At 41.2% G+C, this 22,006-nt stretch overlaps 2 protein-coding genes and 1 long non-coding RNA gene across 6 annotated transcripts; 2 read left to right on the top strand and 1 right to left on the bottom strand.

Moving 5' to 3' along the window:
* The first annotated feature begins 36 nt into the window (after positions 1-36).
* rax (retina and anterior neural fold homeobox) lies at positions 37-4,513 on the top strand. Its single transcript, XM_088434456.1, has 3 exons — positions 37-336; positions 780-1,024; positions 2,144-4,513. The coding sequence occupies exons 1-3, from the start codon at positions 42-44 to the stop codon at positions 2,543-2,545; spliced, it is 942 nt and encodes a 313-aa protein (XP_088290582.1). The 5' UTR covers positions 37-41; the 3' UTR covers positions 2,546-4,513.
* A 1,131-nt stretch (positions 4,514-5,644) lies between these two features.
* LOC148411610 (uncharacterized) lies at positions 5,645-6,803 on the bottom strand. Of its 2 annotated transcripts, none has more exons than XR_015867904.1 (3): positions 6,581-6,803; positions 6,105-6,262; positions 5,645-5,732 (listed from the first exon to the last, which is right to left on the bottom strand). It is a non-coding gene; the product is annotated as an uncharacterized LOC148411610 (long non-coding RNA). The 2 variants fall into 2 exon arrangements; XR_015867903.1 differs by having other exon boundaries at positions 5,645-5,729.
* Positions 6,804-10,106: 3,303 nt separating this feature from the next.
* Positions 10,107-22,006, top strand: znf532 (zinc finger protein 532). Of its 3 annotated transcripts, none has more exons than XM_088434451.1 (10): positions 10,107-10,385; positions 14,763-17,028; positions 17,735-17,916; positions 18,072-18,248; positions 18,528-18,557; positions 18,944-19,106; positions 19,171-19,485; positions 19,566-19,678; positions 20,480-20,612; positions 20,687-22,006. In XM_088434451.1, exons 2-10 carry the CDS (start codon positions 14,794-14,796, stop codon positions 21,179-21,181), a joined length of 3,843 nt encoding a protein of 1,280 aa, XP_088290577.1. In that variant the 5' UTR covers positions 10,107-10,385; positions 14,763-14,793; the 3' UTR covers positions 21,182-22,006. The 3 variants fall into 3 exon arrangements, with proteins under 3 accessions (XP_088290577.1, XP_088290576.1, XP_088290579.1); XM_088434450.1 differs by lacking the exon at positions 10,107-10,385 and adding an exon at positions 11,885-12,436; XM_088434453.1 differs by lacking the exons at positions 10,107-10,385; positions 18,528-18,557 and adding an exon at positions 11,885-12,436.

Raw genomic sequence — 22,006 nt, 5'->3', positions numbered from 1 at the left:
TAAGCAACGTTCATGACATCTTTGTTGGTCCTCGCCGACCCATGTGGCTGATTGGACCGCCTTCCCAGAGGAGGAAGAGGATGATGACAATGATGATGATGGACGAGCGACTGCAACAGCGCCCGTCCGCGCGAACCCTCGCCCACCAGCACCAGCAAGAGCCGGGCAACCCGGCCAGGGTGCACAGCATCGAGGCCATCCTGGGCTTCAAGGAGGACCTCCTCTTCCACAAGTCTGCCGCCAGCAGCCTGCCAGCCAAAGGTAGCGGCAAAGACCCACAAGAGCGCCAGCGTGTCCAACAAATTCAAAAAAGTCACTTCGCAGAAGGTCTGGACGGTAAGTTGTATGTCATTTGTATTTTTTAATCGCATTTGTTTGCTCATTATTTTAATCAAAAAGTATTCTTTTTATTTAATCGATAGTTAGTTTTTTTTTATTTGAATATACTTTATACTTATTTTTGTTTATTTAGTTATATATATTGCGACGTTGTAGTTGGTGTACACGCATTTAACCTCGTTTGAATTCATTCGTTTTTTTAGCTTTTCATTAAGCATTTCATTTGATTCAGCTCTTTTATTTTTGTAATTTGGATTTATTCACTTACATTTTATAATTAATTCAACCTCTACTGTTCTTCTATTTGGTTTGATTAACTTGTGTTATATTTCATTTATTTTTTCCCTGTGAATAGATTTTAAGTAGAAAACTATGGGAATATCCCTGGTTGAAACTTAACGAAAAGTCCTAATAATTCGTCCTTTTTGTTGCACATGCAGGCATGTGCTGTCCGAGAGGTGCCGTTGTTGGTGACGCGCCGCCTTGTACGGACTCGCCGGACCGGGAGGGCTGCAAACTGTCCGACGACGAGAACCCAAAGAAAAAGCACCGGCGTAACCGGACCACGTTCACCACCTTCCAGCTGCACGAACTGGAGCGAGCCTTCGAGAAGTCCCACTACCCGGACGTTTACAGCCGAGAGGAGCTGGCCCTCAAAGTCAACCTGCCCGAGGTCCGAGTACAGGTATGCAATTAACTGATATTAGAATGTTTTCGAAGTATTGAATTCTTTCTGAGAAACGGCTAATAATCACGAATAGGTCTGACTTAACTATACAGTTTGTAATTCATCATTCAAAAATATGTTCCTGTGTATTAAACAAACGGCCGTTGTAGCCCATGAACCTGTTCTAAATTTGCTCAGCAATGTTAAGACATTGAGATTTTCTGGAAATGCTATTTGAAAATATGAACATTGCAGAGAGATATATAAATAAAGTGTTGCTTACTGATACTTTTGATTCTTAATTGGTGAGAGATCACGACGTCTTCACATAAATGCGATAATTATATCACTAGGTCAATAATGATATTGAGAGTAATTTGAGCCAAATTGTGTGTTTCAAACTCGTTCACATTAATCAGTAGGCTTACCCAAGTAGCTAAAAAACATGAAAATCTCAAAATTGTGTTTGGAAAAAATTTGGCAGCAAAGCTGGGAACATGTATGAATAGGCTGTATCACAGTGTTGTGTATATTAATATGAAAAAGTACAATTTATATTAAAAATGATTGTTTTTAAAAACAAATGACACTCATATTAACATATAGACGCTCATTTTAAATATTACAGTCTTGGTGTTTTTATACTTTGGTAAGATTTTAAAATGTGTTTGTTTCTATTTGTGTTGCCTTTATTAGCTGTATATGAAATGGTTGCAGCTTTAGAAACAACCCTATCATATTACTGCAAATATATACTCCTAAGAACAGTTGAGTTGAAAAATAACCAAATTGTGGGTCAAAAAAGGACCCAATCAAAATGTTGGTCATTTTGACTCAACTTCATGGGTTGTTTTGTGCAAAAAAAAAAAAATAAAATAGAATGAAATAAAAAAGAATAACCAAACCTGAGTCGTGTTGTACAATATAACCTTTAAAAAACAGTTGTTTTGAATACAACAATCCAAGAACTTGGGTCAAAGTTGCTCTTTTTTGGACCCATTATTGGGTTGTCTTTTTAATTCAACTGTTTTAGAGTGTTGATCTTAAAAGATTATGTGGGTGACCTACTGTCTTGGCATGTCTTACCTTCAGGAAAACAAAAATTAGTTGCACTAAGCTCCCTGTTTTTGTCCACAGGTTTGGTTCCAGAACCGCAGAGCCAAGTGGCGTCGTCAGGAGAAGCTGGAAGTGAGTTCTATCACGCTCCAGGAAACCACCGCCCCCCCACCCTTGCTCCCTTTTGGCCGTCCCGCCGCCACGGGGCCGCTGGACCCCTGGTTGGGTTCCCCAATCGGGGCCTCCGCCTCCCTGCAGTCGCTCCCGGGCTTCTTAGGAGGAGCCTCGTCCCCCCACTCCATGCAGCCCCCCTTCCTGAATGCCCCGGCCCTGGGGCACACACCACACCTGCCCCGGATGGGCTCCATGTGCCCGCCGTCGCTGTCGGCCTGCCAGTGCTCGTCAGACCCGAGGAACTCCAGCATCGCCTCGTTGAGGATGAAGGCCAAAGAACACATTCAGTCTATCGGCAAGACGTGGTGATGGATACGGCTGCCGCTTCTTTGAGGAAACTGATGGAGTTGGAAGTTGCTACGGCAACAGCCTGACAGGCACAAACTGAACAACTTTTTAGAGTTTCCAGTTTGCTATTTATTCACTATCATTCTTACATTTTGCAACAAGCAAGGCCTATTTATTTTACAATTCTATATGTAAAGAAAAACAATTGGACTTTTTTTGTGTCTAATCTGAATATTTTCCAGACAATAAACTTTATATCTAAATGCAAAACAACAATGGTGTTGTACAGGAGCATTTCATGAAACCTCCGGTTTAAAAAAAGAACAAAACATCCATTTGGTTGGATTTTGAAGCTACAGTTTCAGTCAAAAGTTTGACAACACCTTCAAATTCAAATGGTCTCATCCAAATTTAATGGGCAACAAATTCAAGCTTACTAATGCCTGACAATTTACAGGCGTGAACTGAAAATCATTCATAAAGCATCATCCACATCTTAAAACATCATGATGTAGAATTGTAGATAGATGTAATGCGGATACAAGGTGCCTACTTTGCCGAATGAAAATTAGAAAACAGATTTTGTTTTGATTCAATATTTTGTTCACCAAATAATTACATCTTTTTAAATATTTCTTCATAATCGATGACTTAAATAAAAAAACTAAATTCTGGAATTGTTTTGGATAAAAAAAATGTAAATGTGAAAAGTCTTTATACGATACATATTATTTCACACAAATATTACTGCAGTACTGTACACATATTTACTTAAATCTTAAATGATTAAACTTTACACAGTAAATGAATAGTTACTCCTTTCCATCCTTTGAAGTCAGGCAACTGCCACGGTCTTATATATTGGCGGCGCCCTGAAGTCGGATTCAAGTGAAATTTGTCGATCAAACATGATGACAATGAGCCTTTGCACTTGAAATACTTGCACTATTTTATTATAAAAGAAATCTAGGTAAGAGATTTCCAACAGCAACAGAAGACCTTATAAAGTAAATATGTGTACTGCAGTAGTCTCACGCCCGTGGCAAGTGCATTTCTAGTAACCTGTCTGTCCGGCATGCAGGAAACCATCACAGCACGTCTCTGCTATGCACTGAGAACGCGATAGGCGAGACGCAAAGTGGTGAGGGATCAGATGGTCCCAGGGCCATAGTTTGAACACCGGTGGCCTTTAACCTTATCCAAATACCTCTGAAATGCTTTCGGGGACAGAAAAACATCTTGCCAGGCGGCAACTGTGCAGGTATACAAATTAGCTTACTTGTAGCTGTATAGTGGAGTGCCCTCTAGTGGTGATGTACTAAAATGCAGGTAAAGAAAGTAATGAAATAATTTGAAGGGAAAAGGGCTCGAACTCATCATTGAAGACATAAAGGATGCTTTTTCTATCTCGGTGATGACAAGCATAAACAATCGCTTTCACTAAATTTTGACAACAGGGTTAGCTTTTTGCAAATGTGCTTTCCATCGCCACATCAAATAAACAGGCTGGGGCTTTCTTACACCTAAAGCAGCTTAACCTGGCAAACTTCCTCCAGGCCCCTCAGAGAATGACTTGTTTCCTCCTCATTAACTCCCGTAAACATTATCCCATCCGTGGGCAGGATTAGAAGCGTAATCATGGGGTGAAAGTGGCTTGTTGGCCCTTTGTTCACCGATCGGCTGTGAAGCAAATGAGGACTGAGGACACAAGAGGAAACTCTTCCTTTTGGCATTAAGTGGAAGGCGTGTGCAACCAACTTGTTGCAATTAGCGCTCGCTATTGTCTGAAAAACTAAGCGGGACCAAAACATTACCTGTCAATATGTGCCCTACTGTTTTATACATGCTGTGTGTTTGTGTGTGTGAGTGAGAGAAGAGAGTGAGAGAGAGAGCGAGAGAGAGAGAGAGAGTGAGAGAGAGAGAGAGAGAGAGAGAGAGCGAGAGAGAGAGATAGACCTTTTCACTTGATAACTCAAGTCATTTATGTCATAAAGCATCAACAAAAGGGGTTTACAAACTTTTACAAGTAGATAAATTGAAAGATGTACCTTAAGGCCCATTTTTTTGTTTCATTTAAACTTGGAAAAAAATCGAGTGATTACATATTGTCTATGCAATTTACCTTTTTCTTTATTATAAATCTGCTACGTCAAGACTTTCTGATAAAGGCGATGACGCAAACTAGTTTTTTTTTTTTTTTTTTTACACTTTTCACACTGTCGGCTTTCGAACTTTTTTGATTACTTTTTAAATGTATATTTAGTGTACTGTATGTCGCAGGCTGCTAAAATGTGGATAAGGGCCACAAATGCACCCTTGGGCTGCAGTTTGGACACCACTGACCTATATAGTACAAAGCTGACGAAGAAAAGTACTTCTGCAAAGTACATTTTGGTTCAAATAATATTTCTAACGTTCGTAAATGATACTTTGTGTTGCTCTATAGTCTGGGTGAGTTGAGTGTTGGGGAAAATTTGGATAATTTGAAGGTGTTTATAAACTTTGATGTCAAACTGCGTTGTGTATATTTTTTTTCCCCCTTTTGAAACGTTACATTGCTCCTGCTTAGTAGCCTCACTGTAAAATGTTGTGCCGCCCGGATGCGCAAAGTGATTTTGTGTACTCTCTAAAAAAAAATGTAGAGGATAAAAATAACCCAAAATGGTCAAAATATTTGGGAACATTTGACGCATTCTTTTGGGTTGTTTCATCCACAGCAACACAATTTTAGGCTTGTACAAAACAACCCATATTGGGGAATGTTTGGTGTAAAAAAAAAAACATAAGTTGAATCAAATGTATCCAAGTATTGTTTCAATCTTTTTTTTTTTAATCCATAATTGGGTTATTTTTAACCCAACTGTTTTTTGAATGTACTCCATTGAAATAAATCAGTTACTGTTAAATCAATCACACTTTCTCGGCTAAAATAAAGACAACGTTAGGTGCACAGCACAGTCTTATGAGATCAACTATAATATCTGTCTTGTATTGTACCTTCGTACCTATAAAATAGAATATTGCTTGGTAAAGAATAAAAATAGAATATTGCTTGGTTATTATGAGTGACATATTATTACTTTTGTTCCTTCGGCACTAGGTGAAAAGAAAACTAGTTGGTTCATGAGTAAATGCTTTATTCTCATATCAGCATAGCAGAACCCTGTTGCGGTCGACCCATTTCAAATGGGTGTTCGCGCGCCCTCTGCTGGGTGAAAAAAATACCATAAATGAGAGCAAAATACTGTACGTACAGTATACTGTATTGATAAAAGTTTAGGAAAACTGTGATTTAGAAATGATACCTCCCTTTCACACTATTTGAAAAGGTAATATTAGCATGTGAATAAAAATCAAAGGTATATCCAAAAGTCACTGGCAAATGACTGTACTGTATATTTTGGTTCAAGCAATTGTAACTATTAAAATACTTGATAATTCAGGTGGAGTCAATGCTCGGGGACCGCTATGGCAAAAATTGCAATGTAAAAGTTGATCAAAAGAGGAAAACCATGTGTCTATGGTTCTATGTTCTATATTGCATGCTTTTTAAAATATGGTGAAATAAACAAGGACTGACCTCTCTCTATAGGATCCTATTCTTATTGCTTATTGAAACAATCACATTTTGGCACTCATTTCGGATCAGGGCCCGCATGTTATCCTCAATGGGGTTCTGGGATCTTCTTCCAAAAAACATGAGCTGTCTTTCAACGCTCTTCTTTCCCATCAAATGTCCTGAAATGATTAGATGTTAATTGTCAATCTAGTTGAAGGTAAATCCTTGCTTCATAAAAGCATAATTCTACAAACGTGTGTTAGTTTCTTATTCACTACTTTGATTGACAGTCATCTTATAGTGCATTGATAAAGTACACTTTATTTCTCTTTGACCTCTAAAGCGCATTCATTTATTGGCAACTGTTTGGATTCTACTGAGTCCAAAGTTGAAATAAAGCCCTCAATAATGCAATACAGAAGTTATATTATAATTCCTCTTACTATGAGCATTTTACATTTGATTAAATTCAGTGGAAAAAGTGATGTTTCTCTTACCGACTGCCCAGTGTTGACCGCGTGGATGCATCACACCAAGAGGCGCAGCAGAACAGAGGCAGTAATGAAAAACAAGAATGACCAAAGCCAGCCATATAACGCCCACTCTTCTACCCATGATCAGTAAAGGTCAGAGATCCCAACCTGTTTCATTTTCATCCGTGCGGTTAATCAGCGTGAGCTGTGGAAAAATCTCCTGTACGGAAAGCGGCACCTGGTGACGTTCCTTATTCCTTGGACAGAAAGGAATAAATGAAGACAACCCCCTGAAGCAGTTGGACGTCAGAGGGAGAGAAGATAAGAAACCACTTAAGTCTTTAATTAAGAGTGTCAAAATGTGCTCTAAATCTTGAGATCATGAGATCGCATTTCGCCTAAGAAAAGGTCCATGAAAATTAGAGTTACAGTACCTCGACTCCCATTTGTTATGCATGACTTTTCCCCGACCACTGATTTAAAGTGTATAAAAAAAATTACACACTGTTCAAATAGCAGACCTCAAAATTACCCATTTAAAGTCATGCTTGGAGGTAGTCTGCTTCAGTACAACTAATAAGACACACGATGGCAATATTGCGCAACTATAGTGAGTCAAGCTGATGCAGACTCTCGTCAACTTGCTACTTGAGTTGATACTTATCCATTGAGATGACCGGTGGCCAATCATTGGACAACCACTAACTTATAATTATATTCTTTTTTTTTTTCTTGCTTCCCAAAATCATCATGCGGGCCGAACAGAACCACCTGACGGCCTACATACGGCCTGTAGGCCTTAGTTTTGATGCAGATAGTCTAATTTAAATGCATGTGCTTTTGAAATCCGAGGCAAAAGATGACTGTATTGAAATGCATGGTTATGTTGTTAAAGATGTAAGAAGATGTAAGGGGAACTGTGTGAAACACAACAGGAAATGTTAGAGACTATAGTCACATTTTAAAAGCAAGAAAACTGGGAAGGCAGGCTGCCAACAGATGGAATTAGAAGGAGAAACATACTTTAACCTTTGAAAATGCAAAATTTGCATTAAGAACTGACAACAAACCATGGTATCTAAAAAAACAAAACAAAAAAAAAAACCTATGGCTTAATTAACTTAACAGCATTCCACTAGATGTCGCCAAAGTGACCAAAAATGCTTTGGTCTGAATACAAAATAACTACAATTTTCAGCAAATAACAAAGGATAAGTTAAAAAAAAAACATAGCAGAATCACAAATGTTGCGCCATAAATATATGGGATGGTAAAGGTAATTGTTTGTTGAAAGAAAAAGGAAGCCTTTTCCTCCCTATTCATTCACAAATTTCTCTACGCCAATGGCTGTTTTGCTGAACACAAAGCAACTGATGCATACATGAGTAAATTATATCTTTTCCCGTATAATTTTTCCATATGATTGGCATGGGGGTGTAATCGATTTATTAGTGTATTTATGTAATTATTTACTTATTTATTTAAAATGCTACCATGCAACAACATAATCTAGAAAGCAAACTTTATAAAAATAAGAGGAAAGCTTGCAAACGCACAAATTAAGCATTTCACGGGACAGAAATATAGCTGCGCTCAACACAACTAAATGAAAAAAAATCCGATTTGACCCCCCCCCCCACACACACACACACAAACACACAACCACAAAAGATTTAAATGAGTACTGCTCAACCAGCCATTACAACGTCTAATGTGGGAATGATCTTCCTACAGAATCTGAAACACACAAGGACCTGTATACACCAATCCGAAGTCTGAAGTAGGTACGAGTCTAGGGGTCAGTGTCTGAAAAATTAGTATGCCACTTCATGCTGCTGAAAAACATCCCCATAGCATGATGCTCCCACCACCATTCTTCACCATAGGAATGGTATTGGTATTGTGATGAGCAGTGCCTGGTTTCCTCCAAACACGAGGCCTTGCATTCTCACCAAAGAGTTCTGTCTCATTTTTTGGCAAATTCCGGAGGGGCTGCCATGTTCCTCTTACTAAAGAGAGGCTTTCGTCTGGCCACTCTACCGCAGGTCTGATTGGTGGTTTGCTGCAGAGGTGGTTGTCTGTATGAAAGGCTCTCCTTTCTCCACAAAGGAATGCTGGAGCTCAAACATTGACCATCAGGTTCTTGCTCCCCTCCCTAGGACCCTTCTCCCAGGATCGCTCAGTTTCAAAGGCCGGCAGAAACAAGGCACACTGAATTATATGGCACAATGCCAATTCTTGAGAAAGTAAAGGCTCATATTTGTGTCTTATGGTACGGAAAATTTGGTACAAGGAGCATGCACTTTTTAGGGTTACCTCATTTAGAGCGCATATATCGCATGGAGGTGTGTCATAGCAGACTTGAGTCGATGAAAGAATATGTGTAGCCAGATAAGTGTGCAATTTAGCGCCTTTTCTGTCAAATACAAATAGGAGAATCTGGCTCATACTCTATTAGGTGCAATGGAGTATGTGAAAATATAGGCACGTAAAGTAAAATAAAGTAAAAAACCAAGGTGCAAAAATATGTTTACACGATGAACTGCAAAAGGAAGACAGGCTGCAGAAATGGGCTAAAAGTATGTAAGAGAGCAGATGAGTATGGAAATTAAGGCTTACAATGAGGTGAAAATAAAAGTCTTTCTCAGTGACACAAAAGAAAACCTTGATCCAAATATAGCGCGTGAGACAAAAAATGAAGCTCGGGGGGGGGGGGGGGCATCAGAGCATGCTGATTGCGTTCAGTACAAGAGCACAATAAGATCGATTAAGTCGGTGAATTCATGCAAGTACAAGATGCTAACGCCTCATTCATTCTGCCTACTCGCATCGAGGGAAAATGACGTCACATGACAGTCAGTGGGGGAAGGGAAGCTCTCTTGTGCTCTCCGCTGCTGCACACCGTTGAGGGGCAGGAAGCACCACTTGGGCCTTTTCAAACACATCAATACACATATCATTCCTGTCTTGTTAAAATCGTAGATTAGTGTCACCTGACAAATGAATAAATCATTGCCCCATTGATACAATAAAAGCTGAGCGGATGCCAGGTGCGTTGAGGACTTGTAAAAAAGGCCCGATGAGGGACAGCCGGGTACGTTAGCATCTTTGTCGTTTGTGACTCCTAGCTTCTTCAATCTTACAAGACATGCATTCGGAAATCAAGAGGGTGACGTTTGTTATTTGAAGATGAATTTAAAGACAAAAAATAATCCAGGCAATTACGGCTTTGGACTTCAGCAAAGACCTATTTACTTAGTATCTAATGTTATAGGAATAATGAAGAACTATTGACCTTACTTAATCCCACTTGATAATCTTGATACGCACAAGCCCTACTTTATCGCCATAAAATGAAATGCAGTGCTTAAGGTCTATTACATGAAAACAGCGCTCGTATTGACACCCTTATATATAAGACGTTCCCCGATCATTTCTTCCATTGCGTCTCCCCCACCTCCATCTGCCTCCCTCTCTCTCTTCTTCCTCTGCACCAGCTGCTGCTCCAAAGCCAGAGTGGAGAGTCCCTTCACCACCACCACCACCACCCCCTCCAACGACAGAGACAAAAGGCCTGATTCGCTTGCAGAAGGCTGCCCCCCCCTTCCATCCTTCTCTTCATGAAAGTCCGTGAAGGTGGTGGCGGCGGCGGCCAAAGGCGGAAAGGAGGCCCGGACTGGGAGTGAATCAGTGAAGCAGAGTGGGAGGAGGGGGAGGGGAAGGAGGAAGAAGATGGAGGCTGGAATGGCTGGGGTAAGACACTAAGGCAGGTGCCGAGGCCTCGACAGGAAGACATCAATTTTCCAGTGTGGGGGGAAGATCTTACTGGGTATGCAACATTTAGTTGTATATTTGCATGTGCATGTTTATGTGAATGCATGTATGCGTGGGGGCATGTAGAGAGGAATGGCATCTGTTTGGTAGCAATCTAGGCGAGGTACTGTAGATGCATGAATACACACTGTTTGTCCACGCCACCTTTTCGAGGGGATCAAGCATATAGGATGTGTAGTAGGTGCATGGATAGGATACCCCATGTTTTGCTTTGTTTTTTTGCCAGGGCTACCTTTCCTTGGGGATTGAGATGCTGGAGAATCTAGGGGAGGTAGCAGGTGCATGGATACCCAGTGTTTGCCCTCGCCACTGTTTCTTGGGGATTAAACGTCTAGGGAAACTATTGGATATCAGCACCAAAGATGCCCACTGTTTTAACTCTTGACGCTATTTCTTGGAAATCTACAACAATCATTGAAGTAACTGGAAGGAAAAGAATAGATCAGGATTTAAAGTTGAGAATGCACAACCAGCGTGGAGGTAGAGCTTGCTGACCAAGTTAATTCAGTGAATCAGTGTGCCTTCTTTCCACTCTTATTAGTCCAACATCCAGACCTGAAATCATCACCCCTCTTCGAGACTTCCTTAGCATCCTCCACTTCACAATAGTTCTATTTAAATAGTTCAACCTAAATGTATACATATGTTCTCAACTTTTTAATTTTCCTAGGGATGTACATTGTTATAGTGTGCACCGTTAGTGACAATTTCCCTGCAGACAAATCAGAAATAAAACAGACGCGATGCCTTTTCACAAAATCGGGCGTATATCTCCAAAAATGAAAACTGAATTGACGACGTTACAACAAATTGAGTGTTTTGAAACAAAATGTATGATTTGGTTTCATCTTTTAATGGTGCACATTGTCCACTAATTCCTTATTTTCATACACTTTTAATGTGTGTTTGAACCTTCTGGCAGCTGCGAAATGAAAGTTGAGACCTTAAGGAGGTTGTTCCAAAACTGGAATCTGTGTCCAAAATTCCTATTTTTCTCAACGACTCAAAAACAATCTCCACGACATAAGCCTGGTTTTGTGAAAACATGTCACGCAGGTGATGTTACACGATCTATTTTCTGGAATTGCTGGATAAACCACGCCAAGAGATACCACTACAAATGTAGTTCCCAAGTTTATCAAATCAGGGAGCAAAAATCGGAAGTATTTTTTTCTTCCATCCAAAAATGCTATTTACTGGTTCAGCGGTACCTGGCGGAGGAACTATTTTGCCATCATTGAAAAAAGGTTTCGAATCACCGCACTGCTGCGTATTTGATTTACACTCCATAAAGGTGTGCAATCCTGCCAAAATCTCTCTGTGCATCATTTCCCATAAGACAAAGGCAAAACTGGGAAGCGCTATCCTGGGAGTAGAGAATTCCCTCTCCTGCCTGTGTGCTCTTGAGGCCGCAATGCAGCGCAAGGCTTTATGTCGGAGCGAGCAGAACTAGCTCAAACCAGTTTGAGGCAGACAGAGTGCCGATGGGAACAATGCTGTCTCTGTGCTCGTCCGAGAGATATAAGCGGTATTCAACGCCAATCCGATGGCGGCCCGTTGCATCTTAGCCGCCGGCTACCATGGAGGGAGCGCGCACCCTGCGGCAGTTTGCTATGCGGCAAAAGCGAGCGGAAAAGAGAGCAGCAAGATTTGGGAAGGGACGAGAGCAGAGGGGGGTGGCTGCCTGGAAGTGAATCCGCAGCCCAGACACACACACACGCGTACACACATACACGCACATAGGGCATGATCTATGTGGCTTGTTTGTATGTCTGTGTACTTCCAGTGCTTCACTTCAGAGAATGACAAAAGAGGACCCTACCCAGGACCACCAGCACTTAGAACAACCCTGGATGTAACCTGACCCTGACTTCTAGGCCTTTTGTGAGGAGGCAGGATTTTTTTTCTTTTTTTTTTTTGGGTGCTTCAGTCAGGGTGGGGTGCAAGGCTCTTTTAGGGATATCAGTGTAGGGAATATGTTGCAAGATGGGGAAAGACGGAAAAGAGGAAGGTTGGCTAGTGTCTGCAGAGGGACGAGGCGACAGGGTGAGGAGTGGCTGATTTTCTTGCATGTTTCCACGACTAATCTTCATTTTCTTGATGTGGTGGTGATCTTGCAGTGTGTGGATGTGGGTTGGCGGGGACGCATGAGTCTGAAAGAGGTGTTCTGCGTTGATTACTTGTCATACTGGGATGTATTTCACACTCATTTTCAGCATCAGACGCCTATGGCTTGCTTCTCCCACCAGGCCTCTCTCTCACTCTCAGCTCCTGCAGCAGCCATTTTCACATCCTTTCATTGCTCGTCAGCCCTTTTCCCTCCACCCCCTCGCTGCCATCTCTGAAATCCCACCATCATCTGGATTGAGAAAGGTTTCCTGATATAAGTGGGATAAATAAATCTGAGTATGCAGATTGGGGTTGCACGAAAAGATAAAGTGGCGTTGATGAAACTGTCTAGCTTCACACCGATGCCTTTTGTCACCAACAAGCACGAAACACACATGGAGTATTTCATATTTCACTGTAGTAGCACTCACGATTAGGGGTAGAAAAAAAAATCAACATTCAAACGATAAATTGAAATTCACACGTATGATTATTATACATTTTGTCATTGACCAGTGAGAAGCATCTACAGAGGAACCTCTAACCTTGAACAGATTTTTTCCCTGAGATTTATTTGAGAATATAAAAAAACATCAAGAGACATAAAAGATCCTTGAATCTTAAAATGTTTAAATAACCCATTCACTACCATTGACGGTTATTGACATCTAAGAGCTATGCAAATTTGCATGGCAGTGAATAAGTCAAAAAGAGGTTAACCGCTGTTTAATAGGCAACAAACAATTAAATTATGTATTCCCACGATGATTACAGTTGAAGAGACATTCAGAGGGAAGACTACAGAAGACAAATAAAGAGGCAAGAGGCTGAGACATATTGTACAAAAAGCCAGGCCAGAGATAAGACTTAAACGAATCCATTTGTCTTACTTTTTGTACCCATTATTTTCAAAATTACGTCCAACACTTTTTCAGTGGCTCATTGGTATATAATATAAAATATTACAATAGTGAGTATGTCATGCAGCTAATCTGCTCAGCATTCATACTGAATGCCATGAAAAGAAAATATTACATCAACTCATCTTCTGGTCAGCACCAGGATGCAATTCCCTGCTGTTACCAGTGTATCATTAGTGCTTATGCGACGTTTAGACGTTTAGCATATTTTGTCAGAAGAATCACTTCGTTTGTCATTTAAGAGAAAATGTGTCTTTGAGAATGGCCCTTCTTTTTCATTTAAATACAGTCCGAAATTAAAGAACGATGGATTTCATCTTGGCCTCCCATCAAAATAAATTCATATAAACATCTCTGGTGCATGAAAAATTCAATTTCTTATGAAATATGAATTTTTTTGCTAGTCGGATTTCTAACGAGGAAGGTGTTGGATTGGACACACCTATATTCTCAACGACTTGTTCACTGAAACCCCGCCTCTCAATGTGTAGCTGACGCCCCCCTTCAAGACACCGTTCCAAAGTTGACCGTCACGACGAAACAACAACAAAATAGCTGGTGTTTTAGCATTTAGTAATGGGAATCAGAGGTGGAGTGAAAGAAAAAGCCAAAAACTGGCGTTTTACTGACATTGAAATGAACTGGAGGGCCAGTAAAGCAAAAGATGTGTCAAAAACACCCGCACAGTAACACCTGTCCCTCCTATCATATCAGTCCCCCGGGGAAATCACTACTCATAACAAAAGTTCCGGGTAAATTATGTACTACAATGTCAGTTGCGCGGCCCTGTTCTCCCAAACACACATTTTGGGCAATTGGACATTTTCTACAGTAAGACTTTGCAACTAATAAATGTTGCTTTAATTTGATGAAACAGCTCTCCTCCCAACCCCAGAATGAAACCGAAAGTAAAAATCGTAAACGTCTCCTCTGATAAAGTGGCCGTTTATTTACTTTTGCACGGTTAGTCCAGGGGTGGCGTAAAGGAGGTAAGAGGGGCTATTATATGTGATCAAGCCAATTTTATCTCAGAAAAAGCAGAATAAGCAAAGAATTCTTCAAGATGCATCAATGAAGGAGAATAACACTTTGGCGGTGTTCAGGGTGAGAATCCTACAATGTAACATGGTCAAGATCTTCAAAAAGTTACATTTACATGATATGGGTCCTTTTACCTTTAAACACAACAATTTAAGGTGATTAAATGAATCAGCGAAAGGCTGTGAAGATTAATCCATTGATCTTTGTCTGCAGCAAAGACTGTTTTATTTTTAATGCTGTATAAATAAAGTTGAGTTGAAGTGAATCCAACAATTGATTCATTGACTTTCTGCCACTTACAGGCGAGATCCTAAGTAGAGCAGGGAAAAGAACATGGGCGATATGAAGACACCAGATTTTGACGACCTCCTGGCGGCCTTCGATATCCCCGATATGGTGGATCCTAAAGCTGCAATTGAATCTGGACAGCAGGATGACCATGACGACAAAGTGAAGCAGGCAAAGTGCGTGTTGACCACCGGTGAAGATGTTGGTGTAAGTGTCATTGTCAAGAATATTAGAAACGTGGATACAAGTCAGCATGTTGAAACCCTGTTGGAAAAGGATTTGCAGTTCCACTCGCAACCTCATTCTTTAAGAATTGGGAAAAAAATTCAAAATGGCTTCTCGAGTTCCGTGCCAATCAGTGTTCATTCCACAAAGAACGGATTGGATCCTTCTAAGGATGGACATGCAGTATATAAGCAGTCGTCAACTTCCAATCAGTTCAGTCCCATCTCAAGTGCGGAAGAGTTTGAAGAGGACAAGATTGAAGGAAGCGAGCCAACGCTCAAGATTATCGGACATTCACTTCACAAGTCCGTGACCAAGAAAGCAAGAGAACATTCTAAATATCCTGCATTTGCGGAGCAGGTTTCAAGGTCCAAACTAAAGAACGTCAAACCGGATCAGAATAACAATCAAAATATCACTCTGGAAGATTCTATGTGCAATAGCACCCTTCAATCAAGTTTGTGTCAAGGGGACCCCAAGGAAACTCTTCAGTTAACACATTGCAAAGAGAGTAATGGCCAACCATCTCAAATCCAGACCTCTGCCAAACTTTCCTCTTGTATTGCAGCCATTGCCGCTCTTAGCGGTAAAAAGCCAAGAACTAGTCCTAATAGGCAGAGTGAATCAAACCGAGACAATGAAATTTCCCGAGCCCCAGGGAAGAAACACGAGCAGGAATCAGCATTGGAGTTAGCGAAGCGCCTCCTATCAGGACCACCGGACAGTCCCTCGAGTGTCAATAGTGAGAGCAGCGGCACAGACAACACACCAGTCATTCCAAAGGTCAGGATCAAAACAATCAAGACCTCTTCTGGACAGATCAAGCGCACAGTGACCCGAGTCATCCCGGACTTGGATCTCGGAAGAGTGAATAAAGGAGAACATTTTGCAAATGGCTTAGCTGTAAAGGCTACCAGTGGCGCCTTTATTTCATCGCCCGCAATGTCCGCCATGCCAACGACGGTTGTCGCAACCTGCGGAGGACCATCAATTGAAATAACGAAGCAGATGACCATCAAGCCAGTAGCAACAGCCTTCCTGCCAGTCTCAGCTGTCAAGACAGCCGGTTCCCAAGTCATTAACCTGAAGCTGTCCAATAACACCACGGTCAAAGCAACGGTCATTCCAGCCGCCTCGGTGCAAAATGCCAGCAGTGCCATCCTTAAAGCTGCCAACGCCATGCAACAACAGACTGTCATGGTCCCAGCCTCCAGTCTGGCAAATGCTAAACTCGTACCAAAGTCAGTCCATTTTAGCAATCTCAATCTTCTCTCTAAGAATGCGTCTTCTGCTGCCAGCGAGCTCCAGAAAGCAATGACATCCTCCAAGCAATCCCAGCAAAAGCAATCACAAGTACTTAAACAGCAAGCACTTCTCAGCGGCCAATCTTCCAAAAAGCTCTCCAGGGTTCAAGTTTTCAGCAGCTCTCAAAGCTCCGTAGTTGATGCTTTTAATAAAGTTTTGAGTGGCATCAATCCCGTTCCCGTGTACGTCCCAAACCTCTCTCCTCCAACTTCAGCCTGTATATCTCTTCCCACCCGTGGCTACAGGTGTCTGGAGTGTGGCGATTCCTTTGCTCTTGAAAAGAGCCTGACCCAACACTATGAACGTCACAGCGTGCGGATTGAGGTTACCTGCAACCACTGCTCGAAAAGTCTGGTCTTTTACAACAAATGCAGTCTGCTGTCTCATGCTAGAGGTCACAAGGACAAAGGGGTTGTCATGCAGTGCTCCCATCTTATCTTAAAACCGATCCCTGTGGATCAGATGATAGCGTCTTTTTCTGGGCCACCCACCATCACAGACGGCATCTCCCCCGCCTCCGATGCACATGAAGGAACTGTTCAAACCACGGGAAAAGTTCCAAATAGCGAGTCACAAAGTGCAGTGATGTCAACTCCGAACAGTACAACTCTCGAGGCAGCCATGCCCTTGGAGGATGACGCATCAAAGCTCTGCAGGCACAGCCTGAAGTGTTTGGAATGTAACGAAACGTTCCAGGATGACAGCTCACTAGCGATGCATTATCAACACGTCCTGGAAACCAGTGCACAGGTAAGCCACAGGACACTGTTTCGAATGTACAGTGTAACCTTATAAAGCAAATGTAAGGCCTTTGGGCAGGATTCCTGCCCACAAAGAGATTTAATCTGGCCAGCAAGATGATTTTGTGAAGCATTTAAAAAAAATGAATAGGACCAAACCATTCGTCCACTGGCCAAAAACAATAGACAAAAATTCTTACTTTTACAAGCAATGAGCAGATGAGCATTGCAATTTACAAGCAGTTGCGGAATGCTTCAGATGCACTCACGCTCCTGTTAGCATTAGGGTCTATCTTCACCATGCTCCTGCTCAGCATCGACAGGTGAAATCCTTCAGTCACCCCGAGGAGAATCACAGTAGGCGGGGGTTGCCGTTTTTATTATAGTATATTTCTTTTAAAATTTACTTCATTTACAGCTCGGCAGTTTGCACACTATGTGAAATCTTGACTTCTTCATGTTCTACTTCTTCTGTCAAGTATGTCATTTATGTGGGTGGCAAACACTGTCCAAATTGAATATATTTATTTAATTAAAATAAATACACAAAAAAATGCACTTCACCATACTTCTTGAAAAGATGTTATTGGAGGGGGCCAAGCAGGTGTGCAATTGATAAACCATAGTATAGAAGGTTAACTGTAAATTTGAGTCTTATGCAGAGAAACTAGTTTGACATTGCAATATCTGTCTCCCCCCCATCTTTGTTCTATCAGAAAACTTGCACCGTCTGCCAAATGCTTCTGCCCAACCATTGCAGTTTTTTATCCCATCAACGGATCCACCAGACCAAGGCCCCATACATTTGTCCCGAATGTGGCGCGAGCTGTCGTTCTGTCCACTTCCAGTCCCACATCACAAAGAACTGCCTGCATTACACCCGTAGAGTCGGTTACCGGTTAGTCTCCCAATTAAAATTCATTTGTTTTAAGTCCTACGGTGATATTATAGTCACTTTCAAATATGTCTAGTTTACATTGAAAGAAAATACTGTATGAGTGCAACATTTTTGTTGTTGCGACAATCAACTTCTGTCTTGTCTCTGCCTATAAGCTGTATCCACTGTAGCGTGATCTTCGCCGATGTCGCAACTCTGAAGTCTCACGTCCAGACAACACACTGTGAGATCTTCTATAAATGTCCGCTTTGTCCCATGGCCTTCAAGTCTGCGCCAGCCACACACTCACATGCGTACACACAGCATCCTGGACTGAAAGCAGGCGAACCCAAGTGAGTTTTGATAAAACCTGCATGAGGTCCAAAGAACTGAGGATTATATTTGAAGTGTTGCACGGCAATTAAATATTTGCAAAGAAAAAATGTCAAATATCAAAAGTGTCATAAATAAGCATGGAAAAATTGGCCACAACAACTGTAATTTGATACCCACAACCACTTTGCAGATAGCAAATTGTCCTTCCGCTTCAGTAGATGAAGGATTTGTGGGGTTTAGACATGGAGGATTTACTTGTCTGTTTTTTGTTCCATATGGAAACCACTGACCTAAAGGGAAGTCAAGTCAAGTCAAAAATGTTTCATGTAAGTCCTATGCGCCCTCACCTGTCTAAACATAGGATTTGGATTAATATTGAACTGGTGGGGTATGAATTAAGAAGCAAAATCTAACCCATTTTTACCCATTTCCCAGCAGAGCTTTTGTTACTTGCGGTTGATTGAAAATGACTTTACAGTTGCTCAGGTCTCAGGTAATGACCAATCCCAGCTCAGTTTGCAAAAATCACATGACCAAACTGAGAAAACAGATGAGTCATGACTGGGACCATATTGTCTAGAAAAACATTGATTTGGCTTTTCCTTTTAAAAAGTTTATCATTAGTGGCTGTAACCAAAAGAGCGTGATCATCAAATACCCTTTTCCCAAAAATCAATGAACACTCTGACTGAGTCTTTCTTCTGTCTGGCAGGCTGATATACAAGTGCTCCATGTGTGATACAGTATTCACCTTGCAGTCTCTGCTCTACTCACACTTTGACCAGCATGTTGTCAACCATAAAGTTCCTGTCTTCAAATGCCCCGAGTGCTCCATGCACTATGCACAGAAACAGCTCATGATGGACCATATGAAGGTAGGACCAGAATACGCAATCACATCTCAGTTCAATTCAATAAATTACCGTTACACTTTCCCAGGCCATCCATGGAACTTTGAAGACCACTGAGGCCTCACCAAACTTGGGACTGAACTTCCCTCTCAGTACTAAGCCTACAAATTCAAACAACACCCAAAATGGCCCCAGTAATAACAACAATAACGATGGTGGAAATGCTAATGGTCAAAGCAAGGGTGCGAGTAAAGCTGCACCTCCATCACCAAAAAAAAAACAAAAAAGCAGCTCAGGGGAGCTCAAGAACGCAAGTGGTTCAGAATATACGTGTGGAGAGTGCAACGCTGTCTTCACTTCCAGGGAGGTCTTTGTAGCTCACATGAAGCAAGAACATGGCAAGGTAAATGTCTGAACCAATTAGATCTTTTTTATGTTGGCTAACATGTTAAAGAATGATTTGTTCTGCCTCGCAATCTTTAGATATTGAAGAAGCACCCGTGCAGACAATGCGAGAAGTCCTTCAGTTCTACCCACAGTCTTTGTCGACACAACCGACTAAAACACAAGGGTGTGCGCAAAGTCTACACCTGCCCGTAAGTACACTCCACTAGTGATTTTTCAAGTCAAACAAAACAGATACCTGACTGTGACAAAATAGAATTTTGGACATAGATGTTTAAGGACCATCGGAACCAGAAGCATTCCACAAACCTTTTATAGAATTAGTCACCAACACTCTTGTAGCGTCATGTTCAAATTAGAAGAACTTATGTTGAGTGGAGCTAGGAAGTGAGGGAGTACTACTAATCCTCTTTTATGCTAGAAATAAGACATATACTGTATAAGAGTTAAATTGAGAGCGATAGGGCGACACACACATACACACATTGCAATGTGATTTTTAAGTTTAGTTCCCCATTTGCATGCATATACTACCTACCAAGGTGAAAATATCCAAAACACTAACGCTAAAACACAAAGTCATGGGTTCATAAGCCTTGTACAACTTATATAACACTATAATTGTTTTATATATTGTTTGCTCCATTGAGGTATGGGAAAATGCTTGCAAAATGTCTACTTAGTCTACTTAAAGGAATGTTATAATCAGCATATCTCATTTACCTAGTATTTATATATCATGTAACAATTTAGCGAAAACAATGGGGAGGTAAACTATTTAACTTCTATATTTACTGTTAATTGTTTTTCTCCTCTTTAATTTTATTTTTAATATAATGTTATTTCTTTCCCATATGTATTGTGTTTATATGTTTAATAAATCAAATGAAAATAATAAAAAGATGGAATGAACTAGGCCAAAGAATATTTTTAAAAAACGGACCCGAACAGCTTGTCACGAGTGTCACTCTGATTTTATCGCACTTGAACAGGCACTGCCCGTCTGTGAGTCAGCCATTCGCCAAAAGAGTGCTGCTGGATCAGCACATTAAGATGACGCACAGCACCACGGAAGAGAAGACTGCGACCTCTGATACCATCGACGATTTGTCCAATAAAACATCGGTAGGGAAATAAACGTTTATGTCACTTCGCATTTCCAATCGCTCCTAAATAAGTCTTCCCGACGTTCATTGCAGACCGCCAGCCCCAAGAGGAAGAACGATGACGACGAGGGGTCCCTGAGATTAAACCCGAGGAGTTTGGATTTGCAGCCTTTGAAGAGGCTGAAGGTGAACATCCCCAAAGTTCACAGGTGCGCCGTCTGCGGCTTCACCACCGAGGACATCGCCGCCTTCCACAAACACATCCCGCAGCACAAGTCCGACGGCTCGTCCTACCAGTGCCAGGAATGCGGCCTGTGCTACACGTCGCCTCGCTCCAAGGCCCGACACCTCTTCATCGTACATCGGCTGAAGGAGCACGGCCTCAAACGATTCCGGGGTCAGGACGACGACGAGAGCCAGAGGGAGAACCAAGTGAATGTCGCGGCCGACGCCGATGACGGGACGCCAAAGACCAAATGCAAAGTGTGCGGGAAGCTTTTTGAGACCGAGGGCAACCTGAACACTCACATGAGGACGCACGGTATGGCGTTCATCAAGGCCAAAGGACTCAGTTCAGCAGAGAAATGAAATGATTCCGCCATCAGAACTTTGAGCTTAAGTGACCCTACCGTGAACAAAATACTGCAATATACACAACTTCTAAAATACAGTATGTAAAAATCACTTTTTGCTTTTATTTGAACAAAATGTTTTTTCTACTTCATGTTTCTAAAGACTTCAATTCATTTTTATAGAAGAGCATTTTATGTCAAACAGTTTGCACTGTTGTGTAGAGCTACATAACGTATGGCTGTAGTATATTGTTATTGTGAAAGTGTCCATACAAACATGAATTTTTAAAATCTGATATCTTCGAAACCTTTTGGCCTTTCATTCACAGAAATGAGTTTTAGGAGAGTAATGTTTTTGGTTTGTTTTTAACTTATTTTCACTAGTCCCATTTTATACGATCCCAAAATATTCCCCCTATTATCTTATTTCTATTGAACTATATGATGCGTTTTCAGATAACCAGGCTTATGTCACAAAGATTAGTTTTGAATTACTGATAAAAAAAAAATAGAAATCTTAAACAGAAATGTCCATTTTGTGATTTTTAAGATAACAACATCCCAGCAGCCAAACAGTTCAAATTGAATTGTATGGAAATAAAGGGATTAGTTGACAATGCACGGACGGCATTGAAAGATGAATGTGCCAAAACCACGGTGAAAAAAGGGATTTCCACTAGGCGGTTCTCAAATTGCTGTAACTTTGTCCATTTTTGAGCTACCTCAATGTGTTATATATCATTTTGAAGAGAATATACCCATATTCTAATTCTCAATCTTCATTTTCAGAGACATAAGCCTTTTTATTTGAAAACGTACACACACACACACACACACACAC

The sequence above is a fragment of the Hippichthys cyanospilos genome, chromosome 15 (genome assembly GCF_059441005.1).
Source record: "Hippichthys cyanospilos isolate Australia breed blue-spotted pipefish chromosome 15, RoL_Hcya_1.0, whole genome shotgun sequence".
NCBI lineage: Eukaryota > Metazoa > Chordata > Actinopteri > Syngnathiformes > Syngnathidae > Hippichthys > Hippichthys cyanospilos.
The sequence above is the reverse complement of the archived record's forward strand: the minus strand, read 5'-3'. Positions and strand labels throughout refer to the sequence as shown.